This window comes from Hemicordylus capensis, chromosome 2, assembly GCF_027244095.1.
Source record: "Hemicordylus capensis ecotype Gifberg chromosome 2, rHemCap1.1.pri, whole genome shotgun sequence".
NCBI lineage: Eukaryota > Metazoa > Chordata > Lepidosauria > Squamata > Cordylidae > Hemicordylus > Hemicordylus capensis.
This window is the reverse complement of record NC_069658.1, coordinates 68,486,853-68,506,867: the sequence shown is the minus strand read 5'-3', so window position 1 is coordinate 68,506,867 and position 20,015 is coordinate 68,486,853. Positions and strand designations below refer to the sequence as shown.

General features: G+C 45.8%; 1 protein-coding gene across 39 annotated transcripts in view; it reads right to left on the bottom strand.

Moving 5' to 3' along the window:
• PPIP5K2 (diphosphoinositol pentakisphosphate kinase 2) overlaps nt 1-20,015 on the bottom strand; it is a 152,545-nt gene that overhangs the window by 93,213 nt on the left and 39,317 nt on the right. For all 39 annotated transcript variants that reach the window (XM_053300886.1, XM_053300890.1, XM_053300892.1 and 36 more), the window contains 2 exons: nt 10,002-10,156; nt 8,293-8,394 (listed from right to left, as the gene is read on the bottom strand). In XM_053300886.1, the coding sequence (XP_053156861.1) occupies nt 8,293-8,394; nt 10,002-10,156 (257 nt within the window). The remainder of the gene's footprint in view (nt 1-8,292; nt 8,395-10,001; nt 10,157-20,015) is intronic.

Genomic DNA, 20,015 nt, shown 5'->3' with positions numbered 1-20,015 from the left:
CAGTCTCTGCTTCTGGGCCCAGCCACCTCTCCTCCCCACTGCCACTTATGCCTCCCCCCACTTTCTTTCCCCTTCCTGGGCCTCGCCTCCGCAGCCAGGCCGGGCCCACCACCTTTGGCCTCTATGGCCGGGCCGCCGCCGGGGCAACCAATCCTCCTGGGTGCGCCTCAGCCAATCAGGTGTGTTCACGGCCCAGCCAATCAGCTGGGCTCTGGGACGCACATTCCAAGGCACACCCAGGAAAATTTATATAATAGATTCTCTAAGACATACCCATGGCTAATTCCATGCGTGGCAGCTTTTGCGAGAGTTTGGAAAGCTGCCCAATAGCCACGGGTGGGAGGGAAGAAAATGGTAGCGATGGCCGGGGGGAAAACAGTGGACAAAACAGCAACAGGTGGGCAGAAGGAGGTGGAGGGGAGGTGGCAGCCAGGCCTGCCTGCCACGGAGGAACAGCAGTGGTTAGATCAGCCACCGAGAGAAAATGAGCAGGTGCGGGGGGAGACGGAAATAGGGCTGGGGCAAAGGGAGACAGGGAGAATTAGGGGTGCAGATGCTCTATGCCAGGTCAGCTAGTTAAAAATTTAAAAAGGTTAAAACTATTTAAAAAACAAACAATTAAAACAGTACCTAATTAAAAGCCTGGGAGAACAAATGTGTCTTAACTGCCTTTTTTAAAGTTGTAAGAGATGGGGAGGCTCTTATTTCAACAGAAAGAGTGTTTTTATGTCCTGTAGATGTCAAAGTAGGAGAGGAAGAGGCTCCACATTTCAATTCAGTTTTAGCTGTTTGACCTCTTTCGAAGTCACGGAAGAGGGCTTTGGTGCTCCTTCCTTCGAGACTTGGACTTGTGGTGAAGGATGACTAGATTTTGGGCTCGGAGTAGATGTCGACCTTGCTTTTCCTCACTTAAGGACTTTGTAGATGTTGAAGGATTGAGTGGTTTCGATACCGGGGCGGCCATCAAGCTCGACATTGTTAATGGAGGTTTTAGTGTCAAATTGTAAAGAGTGTCCTTCAACCTCAAAAGGCTAATTTTTTAAACCTGTTTGAAAAACTCTTGACAAATCTTACAGTTTTCAGTATTATTGTCATGGGCATGCTGGAAGACTCCGAGGAGGAGTTGGAGGCGAAGACGGAACTGCCCAAGAATGTGTATTTGCATAGTGCATGGCAACTTGCGGGGGCAGCTGTGCTCTGGCTGGCAGAAAAAGCACCGGCACTGCAAGGCATTTAAAGGGCTCAGAATGCCTTTTCCCTGCCTTGAGTGTACGGAGCGTACTCCTAAAATGCACTATCATGCTCAACACCCCCCCTGGAGATTATGGCCAATCTCGGCCAAGCCACTGATATGGTGACACTTTGCTCATAGTTTGGCTGCAGAGCAGGTTGCAATCGTGCTTAGAGGCCAAGCAGCAGGAAGGGTCTCCACTCTCCTGCAACTGGAGTTTGGCTGACCACAGTTTGGAGAATGTCTGTGGTGCAAATTGGAGTTAAGAATTGGAACACTAGCCATGATTAACTGTGGTTATCTGTTATGTCTGTATGCGACCATAGAATCTGTTGACGGACATTGCAGAAAAGCTGCATTGAGGAACACACATCTATTTTAAAATGTTTACTACTACTACTACTACTAATAATAATAATAATAATGTAATGTAAAATGTAAAAAACGGAAGCCCATGTTGCCACCTTGCAAATGTTTTTTTTCTACATTAGTGTCATTAACAAAAGGTTGCAGAAATGCATAAGGTCTGTGCAAAGTGCTACTTTGTCCTTGTGAAGCACAGCGTGTACAGGTGGATTGACAAGGTCCTGATCTCTGAAATCTGTTACACAGAAGTCACAGTGATCAAAAGCAGTATCTTGAAGATCAATAATTTTAGAGAAATTGTACAAAGAGGTTTAAAGGGTAGTTTGGCAAGACGTCACTCCACAGTGTGAAGCTTCCAAGTAAGAAATCTGTGCATTGTTGGTGGGCTCATTATGCTTGGCCCCTCAGAAGTGGACACACATGAGGATGGGAAACTTTGGCATACTGGACTCAAACTATGAGGACATACAAGTACATGACTGCTGCAAAGGTGGGGGCAGAAAATTCAGTAAAGCTAGCGCACAGAGACCAATGGCTTGAGTTATTCTTCACAGGATGCTCTCCTAAGAAGTGTTTATTTTCCCTGGACAAAACGGAGCATTGGTCTTCACTTACCGTGAAGGCTCCTTCTTGATGCTGGAGCCGAGGACATCTCTCATTGGGTTATCCTTTCCCACGTGCTCCCAGGCAGGACTAATGAAATTCTGTTACTAGCCTTAAGAGCCTGGAACGGATAACCCCGCCCAGTTCTTTTAGGACGAAAGTGCAAGTAGCACAACAATTATGAAAATAACTACCCAATAAAACAGGTAACGTATAACATATATATCAAGATAGATAATAACAGTGGAAGGTATACCAAACCCATATCTCTATATAGGTTGTGCACCAAAACTTCTAGGATTCCCATGGAGTAGGTCAGGACACCACCTGGGAGGGCCAAGATGTCCTCGGCTCCAGCATCAAGAAGGAGCCTTCACGGTAAGTGAAGACCAATGCTCCATTCCCTGATGCCTGGAGCCGAGGACATCTCTCATTGGGACGTACCAAAGCCCTGGCCAAATCTCTCTGGGAGGGAGTGTCCGTGCCTACTCCGGGGGAAGAACTTGTTGGAGCACCCTGCGACCAAATGCCGCCTGTGTAGAGGCAAAGACATTGATCTTGTAGTGTTTTGTAAATGTCTAGGGTGTCTTCCAAGTTGCAGCTCTGCATATTTCATGCACTGGTGTGTTAGTTGAGAAGGCAGCAGATGTGGCAGCTGCTCTGGTTGAATGAGCTAGAATGTGTTCTGGAGCTGGAAGATATTGGGATTCGTATGCGAGAGAAATACAAGCACGTATCCATCTGGCAAGAGTCTGTGATGAAATTTGGTTTCCCATTGAAGCTGGTAAAAAGCTAACAGAGAGGGATTCTGATTTCCTAAAACCCTCTGTGCGCTTCAGATACATCTTCAAACATCTACGGACATACAACTTATGCCATTCCCGCTCCTTTGGGTGAGTTGGTTTGGGACAAAAAGATGGCAATATTACATCCTGAGAATGATGATATATTGAAGACACCTTAGGTCTGAAGAACGGATTTGGAATAAGGCGTACAGCATCCATCGAGAATATGCATAAATTCTTGTGGGAAGACAGTGCATTCAACTCTGATATTCTTCTTGCAGAAGTAATTGCTACTAAAAAAGCCATTTTGTAAGATAATACCCTTAATGGTATGGACCTGATTGGTTCAAATGGAGCCGCCTAAAGAGCTTTAAGAACCGTGTGCAGATTCCATGATGGAAAACGATGGACCACCAAGGGAGTTAAAAGGGTTGCACCCCTAAGGAATCTTTTGATATGAGGATGGTTTATCACCCTGGATCTAGATAGACCTGCTATAACCCCTGCTAAGGAGGCAGCTTGTCTTTTTAGTGTATTTGCTTTGAGACCCTTATCCAACCCATCTTGGAGGAATGCGAGAAGGTCCTTGACCGAAGCCGCACCACGAGGTATGGAATGCCTTGTAGTCCACCGTAGGAAAGTTCTCCACGTGTATTGGTATATATGTTTGGTAGAATCTCTGGTGGAAGCCAGCACAGTATTTAGTACGCTGTTTGTATAACCAAATCTGCTTAATATTCCCCGTTCAGTCTCCAGGCGGCTAGTTGAAACCAGCCTGGATCGTGGTGCTTGACTGGACCTTGATGGAGAAGGTCTGCCGACATTGGAAGGAGACATGGTTCCTGAGTGGCCATGTGATACAGATCTGGGAACCATGGCCTCCTGGGCCAGTAAGGAGCCACCAAGATGACTTGTGCCCTGAGTAGTTGGATCCTGCGAAGTAAACGGGTCAATAGAGGAGCAGGTGGGAATGCATACAGTAGTTCCTGAGGCCATTCCGCTGATAGGGCATCTACTCCCTCCGCTTGTGGGCAAGGGAACCGGGTGAAGAACCTGGGGAGTTGCTTGTTCAATGTTGAAGCGAAGAGGTCGACCATTGGATGGCCAAAACGTCATGTGAGCTGTAAAAAGATCCTCCTGTTGAGCGTCCACTCGCCCAGTAGAAGTTGTTCCCGACTCAACCAGTCTGCAACGGAGTTGAGGTCCCCCTGGACATGGTGAGCCATGATCAATGCTAGATGAACCTCCGCCCAGGAGATTAACAGGGATGCCTCTCTCTGGAGAGAGCGTGACCTGGTTTCCCCTTGCCTGTTGATGTGGGCCTTCGTGGTAGTGTTGTCCATCCTGACCAACACATGGCAGTTGACAATCAGAGGTTGGAACACTAACAGGGCAAGGCGAACAGCTCGTAATGCCAGCCAATTGATGCTGTGCAATTTTTCCTCCATTGACCAAATGCCCTGAGCAGCTCTGTGTTGGTAATGGGCTCCCCATCCTGTCTTGCTGGCGTCGGTTGTCAGTATGACTCGCATTGGTTCCAGGAACTCCTTGCCTCGTCTGATGTTGGCATCCATCAACCACCACTGAAGGGATGTCAAAACTTCTTGTGGGACAAAGATGTTGATATTGACCTTGTTGGATATGGGTACTCTGAACCTCATGAGGAACCATTTTAACGGTCTCAGATGATACTTGGCCCACGGGACCGAATCCAGTGTGGCCACCATTAGACCCAGGAGGCGTGCCAGAGATAACAGTCTGGCCTGGCGGGCCTATAGAACTTCTATGATCTCCTGCTTTAACATCTGTATCCGCTCTTCTGGTAAGAAGAGTCTGTCCCTGTAGGTATCTATCAATACGCCGAGATGCTGAATCTTGTGAGAAGGTAGAAGATGGATCTTCTCCTTGTTTATGAGAAATCCATGTTGCTCTAGTGTGTAGAGTGTTAGTTGAAGATCCCTTCCCGCCGACAGCTTGGACGTAGACCTCAGAAGAAGGTCGTCTAAGTAACAAAAAATGTGTACCTCCTGTAGTCTTAAGTGTGCAATCACGGGTGCGAGGACCTTGGTAAAAATTCTTGGGGCTGAGGAGAGACCGAATGGAAGAGCCCTGTATTGGTAATGTACTCCGCAGTATTTGAACCGGAGAAGTTGGCGACTTTCGGAGTGTATTGGTATGTGCAGATAGGCCTCCCTGAGATCTATGGAGACTAATAGGTCTAGATGCTGTAGAGTCTCTGTTATCGAGCGGAGAGATTCCATGCGAAACCTGTGCTTTGGAACCCACCGGTTCAGAAATTTTAAGTCCAATACAGCCCTGAGAGACTTGTCCTTCTTGGGAACGGTAAAAATTATTGAATATATGCCCTTTCCCTGTTGATGGATAGGAACAAGCTCTATTGCGCTTATAACTAAGAGGTGTTGTATGGCGTCTAGCAAGCCTAAATATTTGACAAGCCAGTGTGATTTTTGAGTTGGTAAAAATCTGTTTGGGGGGAGCTGTTTTTAGCTCTATCATGTAGCCCCTCTCTATTGTTGATAGTACCCACAGATACGTTGTTGTTTTCTGCCATTCTTGAATGATGGTTGACTGACGACCCCCCCAATGAGGAATCATTGCTGTTTTTGAGGTTTGGTCTGGTTGTTAAAGGCCTGTCTGCTGTGGTTGTAGGCCCTACCACCTCGTTGTCTGTTCCACTGAGGACGTTGGTATCTGGAGTCTCTGTCCCTCCCTCGAAAGGAGGGGCAAAAATTCCGAAAGGACTGGTACTGAAATTGAACAGACCTCCTAGGAGGGGGGTGTTCTTGTCTATGTGGCACTGGAGGAAGAGGCATGGTCTTATGCTTATCTTTAGAGTCTACCAATACCTCCTTTAGGGCTTCCTCCCCAAATAACTTCACCCCGTCATACGGCACAGCGGCCAAGTTTGACCGCGAAGTAGCGTCTACTGGCCAATGCTTCAGTCATAAATTACAGCATCCGACAACCGTTGCAGCAGAAGCCCTGGAAAAGAATCTTATAGCGTCCAGGGTTGCATCTGATACAAAGGCCTGTGCCTTCTGAATTTTTATAAGCTGGTGTCTTAGGCTAAAAATGTCGGCAGGCAGATCTTGTATTAGGTCATCTAACCAAACCACAGATGCCCTGGATAGGATGGATGCAGCAGCTGACGCTCTGATTGATAAGGATGAGGCCTCATTAGCCCTTTTAAAAGAAGCCTCAGTTTTTTAATCATTTTGGTCCTTTAAAGCGGACTCCACATCCCTAGGTAACAAAGCCCCATTTAGAAGGGCTACCACGGGGGCATCTGCCGGAGGCATCTTGAGCATGTCCATGGCCTCCTGTTGAAAAGTATAATATTTGTTGGCTACTGCCACAGATTTACGATTGGGTGTAGGAAGCAGCCATTCTTCCTTAACCGTATCAGCCAGTAATTCTGGTAGTGGAAAAAGAAGTTCTTTGACCTTAGGCTTAGGAAAAACCAGAGATCCCTTAGTAGGGGGAGCAGACTCTGGATTACTAGGAGACTGGAGGTCTAGAGCATTAATGGCTCTAGATACTAGGGGGCTAAAATCTTCCTGTGAAAATAAGCGTTGAGATAGTGTGGGTGCAGGATTGTCCTGATCATCCGACCACTCTCCTTCTTCCTTGTCCAGAGGATCTAAAGGTAAATTTCCCGGTATTGGTACTGACATAGGATTTGGTGTAGGAATAGGAATAGGTGCTGCAGGAGATATAGGTAGTGCAAGCAGCAGTGGTTCATTTGGAAGGGGTGGAGCCAGTGGTTCATTTGGAAGAAGTGGTGGTAGAGGATTACTGGGTGTAAGGTCAGGGGATTCCCCCCCAGACCCCTCTGATGAGCGTCCACCTCCTCCTAAATCCACCAATTCAACTGGTCCCTGTGGATGGGGACTAATAAGGCCATCCACATCAGTATACTTCCTCTTACTCCTAGCCTTCTTGGGCGGGTGAGAGGTAGATTCCTCAGAAGAGGAGGGAGATATGGGATGATCCTTGCTCCTTCTCCTAGATCTTTCCCCCTTTTTGCCACCTGCTTCAAAGATATAGCTAAGGTCTCTTTAATCCAATCCTGCCAGGTAGGAGGCATAACCAAGGGCAGGGAAATATGCTGCAATCCCTGGTCATTTTGCAGTTCTTGTACTGGCTGTGGGGCTGTTGGCAATTCTTGGGCAACTAAAGGGTTAAATAAAGAAGGTCCCTGACTAGCCGCGACAAGGAGGGATCTCACCGGTCCTATGTTGCTCTGTCCCAAGGAGGACTCCAGCCTTCTGGGTGTAGATCCGGCTCCCTGGCAATCAGTGGAAGAAGCGCGGCTTTGGTTAGTGGCGGTTCCCGGGCTTCCCGCCCTGCCAGGGTTTCCCGCCAAAAAATTTGCGCTTGCAGAACCGCTAGATGTTGCAGCGGCTGCAATGGTGCTCCTTTTCTCAAGCAGACTCAAGATAGGTGGGAACGAGACCAAGGTCTGGCCCACGCTATCCGGCTGCAGATCGCTCCTGGTCTTCGCGGAGCTCCTCGTCATGCGGGCTATTAACGAAGGACCCGGCACGGCATCCTTGGCCGTCAGGAGCAAGGGTCCCGATCCGGAAGGACTCGGTGCGGCGTCCTTATCTGCACTGAGTAGGGGACCCGATCCGGCATCCCCTGCAAAGGTAGCTTCATCTAGCGGCGCGGCCATTAAGGGCGCGTCCGCTAATGGCAGTGAGGGCGATCCCGGCGCTCTGGTAGCGAATGGGAAGCCCGATGGCTTTCTCCCCGTGGGGACTAAGATACGTCTAATAGCCTGTTGTCTCTCCATAGGCAATAGACATTAAAATTAAAGGAAGTATAAAGAGAGCAAGACGAGGCACAGACAAACGGAGGAAGTGTGTTTTTTTGTTTTTTTTAAGACGGTACAGCAAGGTAAGAAAATGAAGCGAGAATAGATGTATGAGGAAATTAGTAGTATGAAATAAAGAAGAGAATAACAAACAAGAATGTAGAGCAATACAAACAATCTCTGCCTAGGAGCGCAAGCAGGACTAAAAGAACTGGGTGGGGTTATCCGTTCCAGGCTCTTAAGGCTAGTAACAAAATTTCATTAGTCCTGCCTGGGAGCACGTGGGAAAGGATAACCCAATGAGAGATTGAGAGACTCGGCTCCAGGCATCAGAGAAGGAACACAGCTTCTGAAGTATTTCAGATTTAATAATAACAATGCTTTAGGCAGAGATAAATGTTTCACATTTAAAGCTGTTGAGAACCACTTAACTGTTTTAAATATAAACCAGAATATCCACTTGTCATTACCTTAACATCAGTGCCATCTGTAGGCATGAATTCCTCATAAATGTATGAACCTGTTTTCCTCACACTACTTTCAGGGGAATAAACACTGCTTCTGCTGCCAATCTGAAACACAAACCTTTCTATCAAGATAACGTTGCATTAAAGACAATGCCTTTTTCGCTCCACAAAAAAAGCTCTACTTCTTTTCTCATATCACACTCCTCCAAATCCCATTCTTTGACAATTTGGATAGTAAAAGAACAAGCCAAAGTTGTTACAAAACACAACAACAAAATCCTAGTGTGATGTGAAGTGCTGAAACATGTTAGGAAGAAAGAGAAGGGCCCAGATAGGTTCTTCTACCATGAACTGCAGTTGACCCAGGAACCTCTCTGGGCAAATAGACTGAGGTCTGATGACCTTGAAGGTCACAGCAACAAAGAAGGGTGGGTCCGCACTATGGAAAAGGTCTTCTTACCCAACCCTTCAAATCCCTCAAAATTCTTCAACATCTTGCTACTCCACCCATTTGAAAATGCCACTGTTTAGTCCAACTTCACATCGCTTACTACATATAACAAAGCACCATTCCATTATGCTATTGTGCTTTCTTTATCATTTCTATTTCCTGTGTCTTCCTTACACATTCTTATTTCATCCCACCTACATCTACTTATACTATTTATAATGTCATAAAACTATCCATATAGTTGTAACTTCTCGCTTGTGAGGTCTTGTGTCAAAATACAGCAAGAAGAAGGGATGGTGCAAAGGGGTTGCTAATGCAACTCCTAGTATACTATAATATTAAATAATCATGAACTTAAGTGGAGTTGCTGGGGTATCTGAGCTTCACACAATAGCTGAGAAGACTGAGCAAGGAGTATGGGTGGGAGAGGTAGCTGAAAGAGGCAGGGGTGGAGCTATAGTTGAGTGAACGTGTCCAAAGAACATGAGCCGCTCACCTCTCAGGGGCCACCTGCTGAGCTGCCGCCCCCACCCCACCCGTTCACTTGCAACTTCTGTGGCAGCTCACAAACTTCCAGAAGCCGTGGTGATTCCTAAGCTTCCCCTGGCCACTGGCGCTATAAGAACATCACAGCTGGCCAAAATGTCTTTAAAGGGGTAGTGGCAGGGGAAAGCTTTGGAGCCACCACTGCTGCAGCTTCTAGAGCTTTAGGAGTAATTGTGATAGCAGCAGCAGCCCCTAAAACTCCAAGAGCCGTGGTAGTGGCTCCCAGGCTTTCCCCTGCCACTGGCTCTTTAGGGACATCACAGCCTGGTGCCTGGCCATGATGTTCTTATAGTGCAAGCGGCCGGGGAAAGCTTCAGAGCCGAAGCCATGGCAGTTCCAAAGCTCCTCCCCACACTGGCCCTACAAGCACATCAGAATCCTGAGAACAAGAGAGGTCCTGCTCCATTCCTCTATTGAGAGAGGAATAGAACAGGGCCTCTTTGCTTCCCAATGACCCCGAGGCAGATGGGAATGGAGTGCTCATGCACCCTCTTCATTCCCACCTGGCTTGGGGGGTGGGGGAGGAAGCAGAGAGGTTCAGTTCCATTCCTCTCTCCAGAGAGGAACAAAACAAAATGGAGCCTCCTTGCTTTCCCAACACTGATGGGGCTGAAGCAGGAGCAGCCACTGGGAAGAGGATTAATGGAAAGATTAAGTTCATGGATAACAACCTCTATGTATTAATACATACAATGAACAGTTTAGTGATACTTACTTTTCGAAAGAGCCTTTGACTTCCACCACCAGCAGATGTTGGATAATAAATATATACATTGTGGTCCTCAGCACTGACAGGCTTTTCTACAAATGGTTTCTGGAAAACCTCTCCATTCACTTCCACGTGATCTTCTCCTTCAATTAAATTACATTCTGAAAGAAAATGAGTACAAACCTAAGGCTTAGATCACCAGAGATGAACAACCTGCTATTCCAGTGTGAGACTGTTCCTCAGCAGCTTCATGACTTGTATACTAAAAATTCAGGAACCAAACAAAAAAGCCTGTGGGATACAGTCAGCTCAGAAAAAGTATCATTCTGCTAAAATAGCAACAGTGTGTGTGTGTGTTTAAAGTGAAAACAAAACAATTTTAAGTAGTGGCTTATATTCTCCATACTATTATGAGCGTGGAGCTGCTCTGCCCTCACAGTGAACTGGGATAGTAGCAATGAAGGCAGCCCAGCATGAAGGAAGAAGCATAAAAAGGGATTTTTACTTCTCTTCCCTCCCAGCAAAAGCCCTTTTCACTTCCACAAAAATGCCCTCATCCCTCAGGGCATGGCCCCTCTGACCATATTGGACAATTTTCAATCTTCCTGAAAAAGGGCCGTGTGGACTAAATTGTCACTCCTGGGCTTTACCAGCCCGGCCCCCCCCCCCCCGACTTGCTATGGGCCAAGGCGAAAGCAGTCATCAAACAGAGGATAATGGACACTGAGTTCTGGGCTGACCTAGGCAGGGTTCCATCCTTCTTGTCCTCAGATTGGCTTAGATATTCTGCCACCCCTGCAGCATACCTATCACAGCTAGAAATCCAAAGACACAGAAGGGCCTTCACCTTTGCTCACTGTCATGCCCTTCCCTCTGCTGTACTGGAAGGCAAATACAGAAAGATTCCAATCACAGAGAAACTTTGTCCCTGTGACAAGGGGGAGGTAGAAACCACAGAGCACTACTCCTCTTTTGCCCCTTTTATAGAGATATTTATTTATTTATCAAATCAAATTTTATTTATCAAATTTGTACACCGCCCCAAACTTTCATCTCTAGGCAGTTAACAATAGCATAAAACAAGTTAAAAACATATACAAAAAACTGAAAACAATTTAACAATTTAAAAATAAACCAGAGATTAAAACCCCCCCCAAATTTAGGAAGCCGAGAAAGCTTTTGCAAAAAGATGGGTTTTCAGGTGTTTTTTGAAAATTGCCAGAGATGGGGAGGATTGTATGTCAGCAGGGAGCGCATTCCACAATCTCGGGACAGCGACCGTGAATGCCCGTCTCTGTGTAGCCACCAAACGAGTTGGTGGTAAATGGAGACGGACCTCCTCAGATGACCTCAATGGGCGGTGGGGATCATAGTGAAGAATACACTCTCAGATACCATGGGCCTAAGCCGTGTAGGGCTTTATAAGTCATAACTAGCACTTTGTATTTTTATCCAGAAACCTATTGGCAGCCAGTGTAGTTCCATCAGTAAAGAAGTAATATGGTCTCTCCAAGATGACGCAGAGATCAACTTGGCTGCCACATTCTGAACCAACTGAAGTTTCTAGACTATGTACAAAGGCAGCCCCACATAGAGCGCATTACAGAAGTCATGTCTGGAGGTTACCAACAACTGTACCACTGTTTTGAGGTCATTGATCTCAAGAAATGGGTGCAGCCAGCGTATCATCCGGAGCTGATAGAAAGCACCCCTGGCCACCACCTCAACCTGAGAAACCAGGGAGAGGTGTGAATCCAGAAGTGCTCCCAGACTGCGAACCTGTTCCTTTTGGGGAAGTGTGACCCCATCTAGAACAGTAGATCAAAATCATCTCTGGAGTTCTGACCCCGCACAATAAGTACCTCTGTCTTATCTGGATTCAACTTCAGTTTATTCTCCCACACCCAGCCCATATGCCAAACTTATTCTTCTGCTATTTTGCTAGTACCCTGGTCGCCCAAGCCAAGCCTACATTTGGATGCTGCTATTCACATATAACACTGGCAAGTTCTGCACGGCAGTGTATAAGATCTGCCAGGCCCTGACTGCTAGTCCATAATCATGTATCAGCCCTGTATTGCTTTTAACTACTATTTTATTTGCCCACTCAGTCCTCCCAGTTAGCTAACCTACTTTACATATCTTGTTTTAGCCACTTTATTTTACATTTCTCTCCACTTCTTTATTTTATATATGCTATGTTTTTATCCTTTTAAACATAGATGCTTACAATTATGGGTATAATCTTATTGATATTACACCTTGCTTTTATCTTTTTTCTCTATTTTAATGTGTAGTAGTTTTACAGTATTATCACAGTATCAAATCTCAGAAATGTTTATTTTTTAATACAGCTGCTTAATAATCTTGTAGCTACAATTTTTTCTAAGAGTAGCAGCTTTATAGCATTATAATGTAGCTTCACAATATTGGAGTAGTAATTTTGAAGTAATGTTTTTACTTTTCCATAATTTGTTCTTGAATCATGCTCTACTGTTTTATCTTATGCTGGTTGTGGACCATAATAAAAATCATTGATTGACTGATTCCACAAAAATGTCCCTAAGATCATGCAACCCTCTGTGACATATTTGTGGAAGTGAAAGGGGCTTTTGCAAAGAAGGGAAAGAAGCCAAAAAATCACTTCCTCTTGTTCTACCCTCATAATGCCGCAGAGAATGTTAAGCAATATTAAAAAAAAAATCAAGCTAATAACTAAGAAACAGCACCGAGGAGAAAATGTGAACATGGAGTGAGGCAGGAGGAGGAAGGCCCATTTGTCTATGGTAAATTAATCAAACTTTTTTAAAATGGATCCAGCTCCATTATTTAGGTATGTTGAATTGAATGATGTAGACTGATTTTATTTACCATACAAATAATACAAAACATACAAAGACATTACAACAAACAAATATTCACCTCTGCATAATCTTGCAAATCAGTGTTACAATAAAAAAAAATTGGGCGGGGGAGATAAGGGCAACACTTTTTAATGTGATTTATATTTTTGCAGAACAGGAAAAATGATTTTGAATGCATTTGCCATTCCAATATTACATTGTTCAAATGAGTAGATCATACATATTTTTATGTATAAGTTGATCAGATCCTATGTTGCCTTTTTGCCAAACATGGTATCTAGGCTGGCTTAAAACAGATCTATAAAGACAATCAATAATAAAAAAACATCTGACAGGACCACACTCTGTGTTCCTCCTTTGACTGTTCCATTTTATAAACAAGTAACACACAAAACCTTTGCAGTTCAGTCTTGATCATATTTACTTGAAGTAATTTCAACTCATTTCCAAATAAGCATACTTTGCAACCTTAAAACGTACTTAAAAGTAGTACATAGTTTTTAGGCTTCGTGAGATATATAAGGCCTTCTATTATCTTTTCTATCAGTCGTTTGGTAGGTGCTTTGACGTTGGCTGTATGGACAATAGCATGAGCCAGAGAATGAAAATGGGTTGGTAGTAAAGTTTCTGGCAGCGTATTTAGACTTTTTCCACTTCTCCATGGCTGCATCAGTCTCTTCGCAAAACAAGCCCTTGCCATTAAAGGTAGTCCTTTTATTTTTTCCTTCATATCCTGTTGGAGATTGGTTGAGCACACCCACCCATGTCTACATAGTGTGATAGCTGTTATAGTACAAGACTGTTTTTGCAAGATGCTTAGTATTGCTAAGCTGTTGACAGGTGGCTGCTATGGTTTAGTGTAGATTTCTGTAAATTTCATTTTAAAATTCTTCAGGCATAAGCTTGTCATGATCCTGAAAAAGGGAATCCCACAGTATGTGGGTATACTTTGACAAAATAAGCCCTATAGTTGGCAATTTTCGACCTTCTTTATCTGCTGGTGTTGTGTCCCCCCGTCCTATCTTGGAGGATGATGCGAAATCTATTACCAGAGAATATACTCATTCTCCTCCTCTTGAATCCTACATAGGGTCTCCAGGCATTTTGAAGTGGTAGTGGTCATGTGGAGAACCTCCCAAGCAAACTTCACCATCTTAGTAATAACTGGTATCATCAGCAAATATACTGGCTGAGAAGCAGAAGAGATGTGCATAAAATTATATATAGGATCATCCAAATTACTTGTTTTCTTTTTACATTCCTACCCCAATCCAGTTGCCATTTCAGCTATTTGTTGGTGGTATGAACGCATCTCCTCTGTAGAAAAAACAGAAGGGGCAGTAGAGTTTGGATCAGGCTTAGAGTGGTTATTAGTGAATTGGAAGCATCATTTGATGCGTAAGCATCTTCAGAGGAAACAGGCTTCTGTCTGCAAGGTGGAGTGAGTTCAAGCCTTTCCTTCAATTACTGAAGAGTGGTCATGTGATAATGATGTGGTTTGTGTACTGGTAGCTACCACATTACATGGTTGTAGAGGTAGTATGACTGTCTGAGTAGCTATCGCAGAGACAAGCTTAGGCCTCAGGTGAGGTGCACGCTCTTCCTCAAGGAGTCCTGGAGGTGTAACCTGAGTGGGCACCTGACCAAATGGCCAGATGCCTTTTGGCAGCCTTCCACAGCTTAAGATTTGTTGTAATCTGCTGGCAGACCAAGAGAGACAGTACCCAGTTGGTATGCAGCATCACCCCATTCCCCTACGGGCGGAAGCTCTTGCGTGACAGAATAGTCCTTTGGGGATGTCCAAATTGAAGTCTGCATGGGCAGCAATAATCAAGAAGGCACTTGGCTAGACATTGTAGGCTTTGTTGTAGTGTGCACAAATTTGCAGGTGAGATAGTTGGGAGTTTTAGGAACCGTGAATGGTACTTCTACTAAATCTGGATCCTCATTGTCGTCATCCATCCCTTTGCTGATGAAGCCCCTAAATGTCATGAGGAGCTACTCAATCAGCCTGCGAGGTCCCTGCGCAGGCGCAGAACCCATTCCTTATGACCAAAATGGATCACGAACCAGATCTCTTGGTTCTGTTTCAACCTTGAACATGATTGGGGAATGAACTGAGTGCCTCAATATTGATGGTGACTGCTGTGGCATTGGTGTGGGAGGCAGCAATGTCGCACAATGCCTAGACCTCAACTTCTGTAAATCTGGAGCTGCGTTAGGTACCAACATCTGTGGTGAGGCATTTTGTGACAGTACCAGCTGTTGAAGCCCTATTGGAGAAGGCGTGGCTATACTTGATACCATCACATACTGTGCGTTTATCCTTATGCTTTTTCAGTGGAGGATCCTCCTTGTTTGTAGTGGACTTTCATTTCTTTTTGTCCCAAATCCGATGGGAGGCTATTTTATTTCTTTCTTTTTTTTATTTAGCATTTATATAACACTTTTCAGGTTAACCTCCCAAAGCAGTTTAAAAAACTTGAATAAAGAACAATATATCAAGCCACAGATTTATATCTTTACATGGGCCTTAGTCTCACTTCTTTCTTCTCTCCTCCCGTCAAAGCAAGATGGTCCCTGGTACCTCTGTAGTGGCTGTTGGGGGAGGGAGGGGCCACTTCAGCTTTATGCTTTGTAGGAGCAAGTGGCTTCTTGAAAGGTGCATGAGCTCTTGAAGTGGATACCTCCAACACTGAGGGTTTAGACTGTACAATGGATGAGGCAGCCTTTGATGCCTTCGATGGTGAACTCGATACCAAGGGTGATCGAGGCACAGAAGCTGTTGGACTCAGCACCTTTTCCAAAAGTGCAACATGTAATCTCGCCGCTCAATTCTTTAATGTTTGGCGGGAGAATGAACTGCACACTTTGCAGGAAGAGGGATTATGTTTTTCTCCTAGACAAAAGGAGACAGAGCGTATCTGACTGTCGACAGGAAATTCCCCTTACTCTCCTTAACTTTTAAAAGTTGTTTTGTTTCGGGGCTTTTTAGAGTTCATTAGGAAATTAAAGTCTAGTGGTAAAGTAGATGTCCAATAAGCAAGAAGCGAGTCCGTTAACAGTCTGAGTCAAACCAAGAAACAAGAACATAAAAATTACTTCTTTTTACAAACCACATAATACAAATAATAGTCAGGAACAGTCCACGGTCAAACAAAGTCATCAAATCTCTCAATTTTATTACCAATCCACTCTGAGATAACTTTCTGAGGAGCCTAGAACTGAAGGTGTGAGTGCTTTGGCAATCAGAAAGGAACTGAAGGGAAATTGGTGCCGAACTGCCAAAAATAACAGACACAGAGCATGCGTATAAGGCAGTTATCAGCGCACCATGAGGAGCTATCGAATTCTACCCAAATGGTTGTGCAGGCACAGAACCCATCATTATGAGTGTCTACAGATCACAATCCAGATCCTACATAATTTTCCTCTAAATCGTTTCTTTTTTAAAAAATGTTTTCTCTTTGCTGTTTCAAAATTTCTGGAGATTTTACATTCTTGATCTCAGAAGGAAAAAAGAGAGACTTAGATAGAGCTAAAAAGGACTGGGGTCTTGATCTAAATAATTTAATCATTGAAATATGTGAAGGAAAAGATCATAGTCTGTCCTAATTCAAATGTGAACTATTGTTGTAGAGAAAAGCTGGACTTGATGTAATGTAAAAAAACAGGTTGCTTACCTGTAACTAATGATCTGGATGTGATCCGTTGTATTCATAAGAACTAGGTTTCTGCGCCTGCGCAGGGACCTCCCAGGCTGACTAGCTAGCTCCTCTTTGCGCCCCGCCCGTCTGCACGTGCCTTGCAGATTCCGTTGGAATTGACGGTTGGGGCACCTCTTCTTCAGATTTCTCACAGACCGCCATATCAGGGATGATCCGCACACCAGCATCCACTAGTCCATGCACTCTGCAGCGGGGCCGGCTGGGAGGGACTTATGAATACAACGGATCACATCCAGATCATTAGTTACAGGTAAGCAACCTGTTTATCTGGATTGTGATCCATTGTATCCATAAGAACTGGGTGTTTAGCAAGCTACCCCATAAGGAGGCGGGTGCAGAAGACCCCCAGCTATGCCAACACTCGTTTCAAAACTGACCTCCCAAAATTCGCTTCCCTAGCCATTCGCAGATCCAGAGCATAGTGCTTTACGAATGGTAGATGCGAAGACCACGTTGCCGCTAAGCAGACATCCGCCATCCTAATGCCTGACAGATGTGCCACCGACGTCGCATAGGCTCTAGTAGAGTGGGCCCGCACCGTCCTAGGCGGTGTTACCTTCTGGCTCTTATAGGCAAGGAAAATGAGCTCTACTATCCAGTGATCAAGTCTCTGACGAGAGATTGGACGGCCTTTGCTACGCCCCTGGAGGGAGATAAAAAACTTTTTACTCTTCCAAAAAGCATGAGTTCTTTCCAAATAATATAGGAGCGACCTACGCACATCTAACGTGTGGAGGGCCTTTTCCAAGTCCGTCTCTGCACCACTGAAAAAGGTTGGCAGTACTATGTCCTGATTTAGGTGGAACTCTGTCACCACCTTAAGTAGGAACTTTGGATCTAGACGCAACACTACTTTGTGTGGATAGAATTGAGTGTAGGGTCTATCCATCCGCAGGGCCGTCATCTCGCTCACTCTCTTAGCCGATGTAATGGCCATTAGGAACGCAACCTTCAAAGTCAGATATTTTAGTGGAACAGTCGCCAGCGGCTCAAATGGTGCCTCCGTCAGGGCAGAGAGCACCAAGGACAGACTCCATTGCTCCACTGGGCTGCGCACAGGTGGGTAGAGATTATTAATACCCTTTAGGAAACATTTACATTCTGGGTGGAAGAAGACTGTGGATCCATCCCACCCCTTGTGCCTTGATGAGATTGCAGCCAAATGCAGCTTAACCGAGACATCCGCCAGTCCATTCAGCTTGAGCGATGTTAGGTAGTGTAGCACTTCACGTGGGGTCGCACGCAAGAGCGCGACACTGTTCTCCCTCATATACACCTTGAAGCGGTTCCACTTGCAGGCATAACTGCGTCTTGTTGACGCACGCCTACTATTCAGTAAGATGTTGTTTAATACAGTGGTCCCTCGACTTACGAAGTTAATCCGTTCCGAACGCACGTTCGTAGGTCAAAATTTTCGTAAGTCGAAAAGCGCACCCACAGAGGTCTGGAAACATTCGTAAGTTGAGGAAACCGCATCTAAAAATTCGTAAGTCGAGGAAGCCGCATCTAAACCGGCAACGACTTCCGGTCATTTTTGTCGTTCGTAAGTCGAAAACTTCGGATGTCGAGTAGTTCATAAGTCGAGGGACCACTGTAGTTGATTCTCCAAGCAGTCAGCCTGAGAGATTGTACATCGGGGTGTAACACCTTTCCGTGTTCCCTTTGTAACAGGTTTGGAGCCCTGGGGAACTTGTAGAACACCGACTGAGACATTTCCAGAAGTGTGGCAAACCATGGTTGGCGCGGCCACCACGGAGCCAGAAGTATGCATTTCGCCCGGTCCCGCAGTATCCGCACGACCACACGTCCCATCAGCGGCAGTGGGGGGGAAGATATAACAGCCCCATCTTCCAGGTATGTTGAAAAGCATCCCCCAGGGACCCTTGGCCTATGCCCGCACGCGAACAATAGTTGGCACACTTTTTGTTGGCACTCGTGGCAAACAAGTCTATCAATGGGACCCCCCAGGTCTCGAACACCCTGTCGAGATACATCGGGTTGATCTCCCACTCGTGTCTCTGGTTGAAGCTGATGTCCCTGCTGAGCCTGTCGGCCAAGCAGTTGTCTGCACCCTTTATGTGGATAGCCACCGGGTGAATCAAATGTCGAATGCACCAGTCCCATATCCTTTGAGCCAGCAGGCAAAGGGACGACGACACTGTCCCTCCCTGGTGGTTGAGGTAGGCAATCACCGTCGTGTTGTCCAACTCCAGCTGTACTGCCTGCCCCGTTATCATAGGTTTGAATGCCCTTAGGCCCTGGAACACAGTCAACAGTTCCAAGTAATTTATATGCTGAAGCCTTTGCAACTGGGACCACGTCCCCTGTACACAGACGTCGGCGCAATGCGCACCCCAGCCTATCATCGAAGCATCTGTCGTTATCCGTGATGTGGGCTCCCTTGACACAAACTCGACCCCTTTGTTCAAATTGCCCAGATTTAGCCACCACCTTAGGCTGGCGAGGACATGTGGCAGCAATGTCAACTGCATGTTCTGGCCATCTACATTGGGTCGGAAATTGTGGAGAAACCAATGCTGCAGTGTGCGCATGCGGAGGCGCGTGTGCGACACTGTTGTGGTGCATGATGCCATCAAACCCAACATCCGTTGGATTTGAACAGCTGGCTGCCGCGGAGTCCTCTGAAATCGACGTATGAGTTCGTGCATTTGGGTAATTCTCTCCGCTGGTAAGAACGCCCTGGCCACCTCCAAGTCCAGAACCGCTCCGATGAAATTCACCCGAGTCCTGGGTTCGAGTCTCGACTTCTTCCAATTCACAGTGATGCCGAGACACTCCAACAAGTCCAGCATCTCCCGCACCTGGCGGATAAGCAAACTCCTGTTGTGGCTCACCACGAGCCAATCGTCCAAGTACGGATAGAGCCTTGCGCCCTGAGTCCGTAGGTGGGCCACTACCACCGCCATCACTTTTGTGAACACTCTGGGAGTAGTAGAAAGTCCAAATGGAAGTACCACATATTGATAAATCTGTGCCCCCACTGTAAACCGGAGGTACTTGCGGTGACTCTCCTGGATCCCGATGTGAAAATATGCGTCTTTGAGATCCAGAGTAACTGCCCACCATTCGTTCACCAGTAGAGGCAGGATACCCTGTAAAGTCACCATTCTGAACTTCTTGGTCTGAATAAAGAGATTGAGTCCCCTCAGGTCCATTATTGCTCTTATTCCACCGTCTCTCTTTGGTATTTGAAAATACCGGGAATAGAAACCCGTTAGCCTGTTCGCCCAGTGCACCTGCGTGATCACCCGTTTCTCCAGCAGCACCTTGACCTTGTCCTGCAGCACATCCGTGGCTGGCGTATAGACCAGTCCAGAAAAGGGAGGTCTCGTCTCGAACTCCAACGCATATCCAGTCTGCACTATTCTCAGTACCCACCAATCGGATGTTGTGTTGTGCCATGCTTG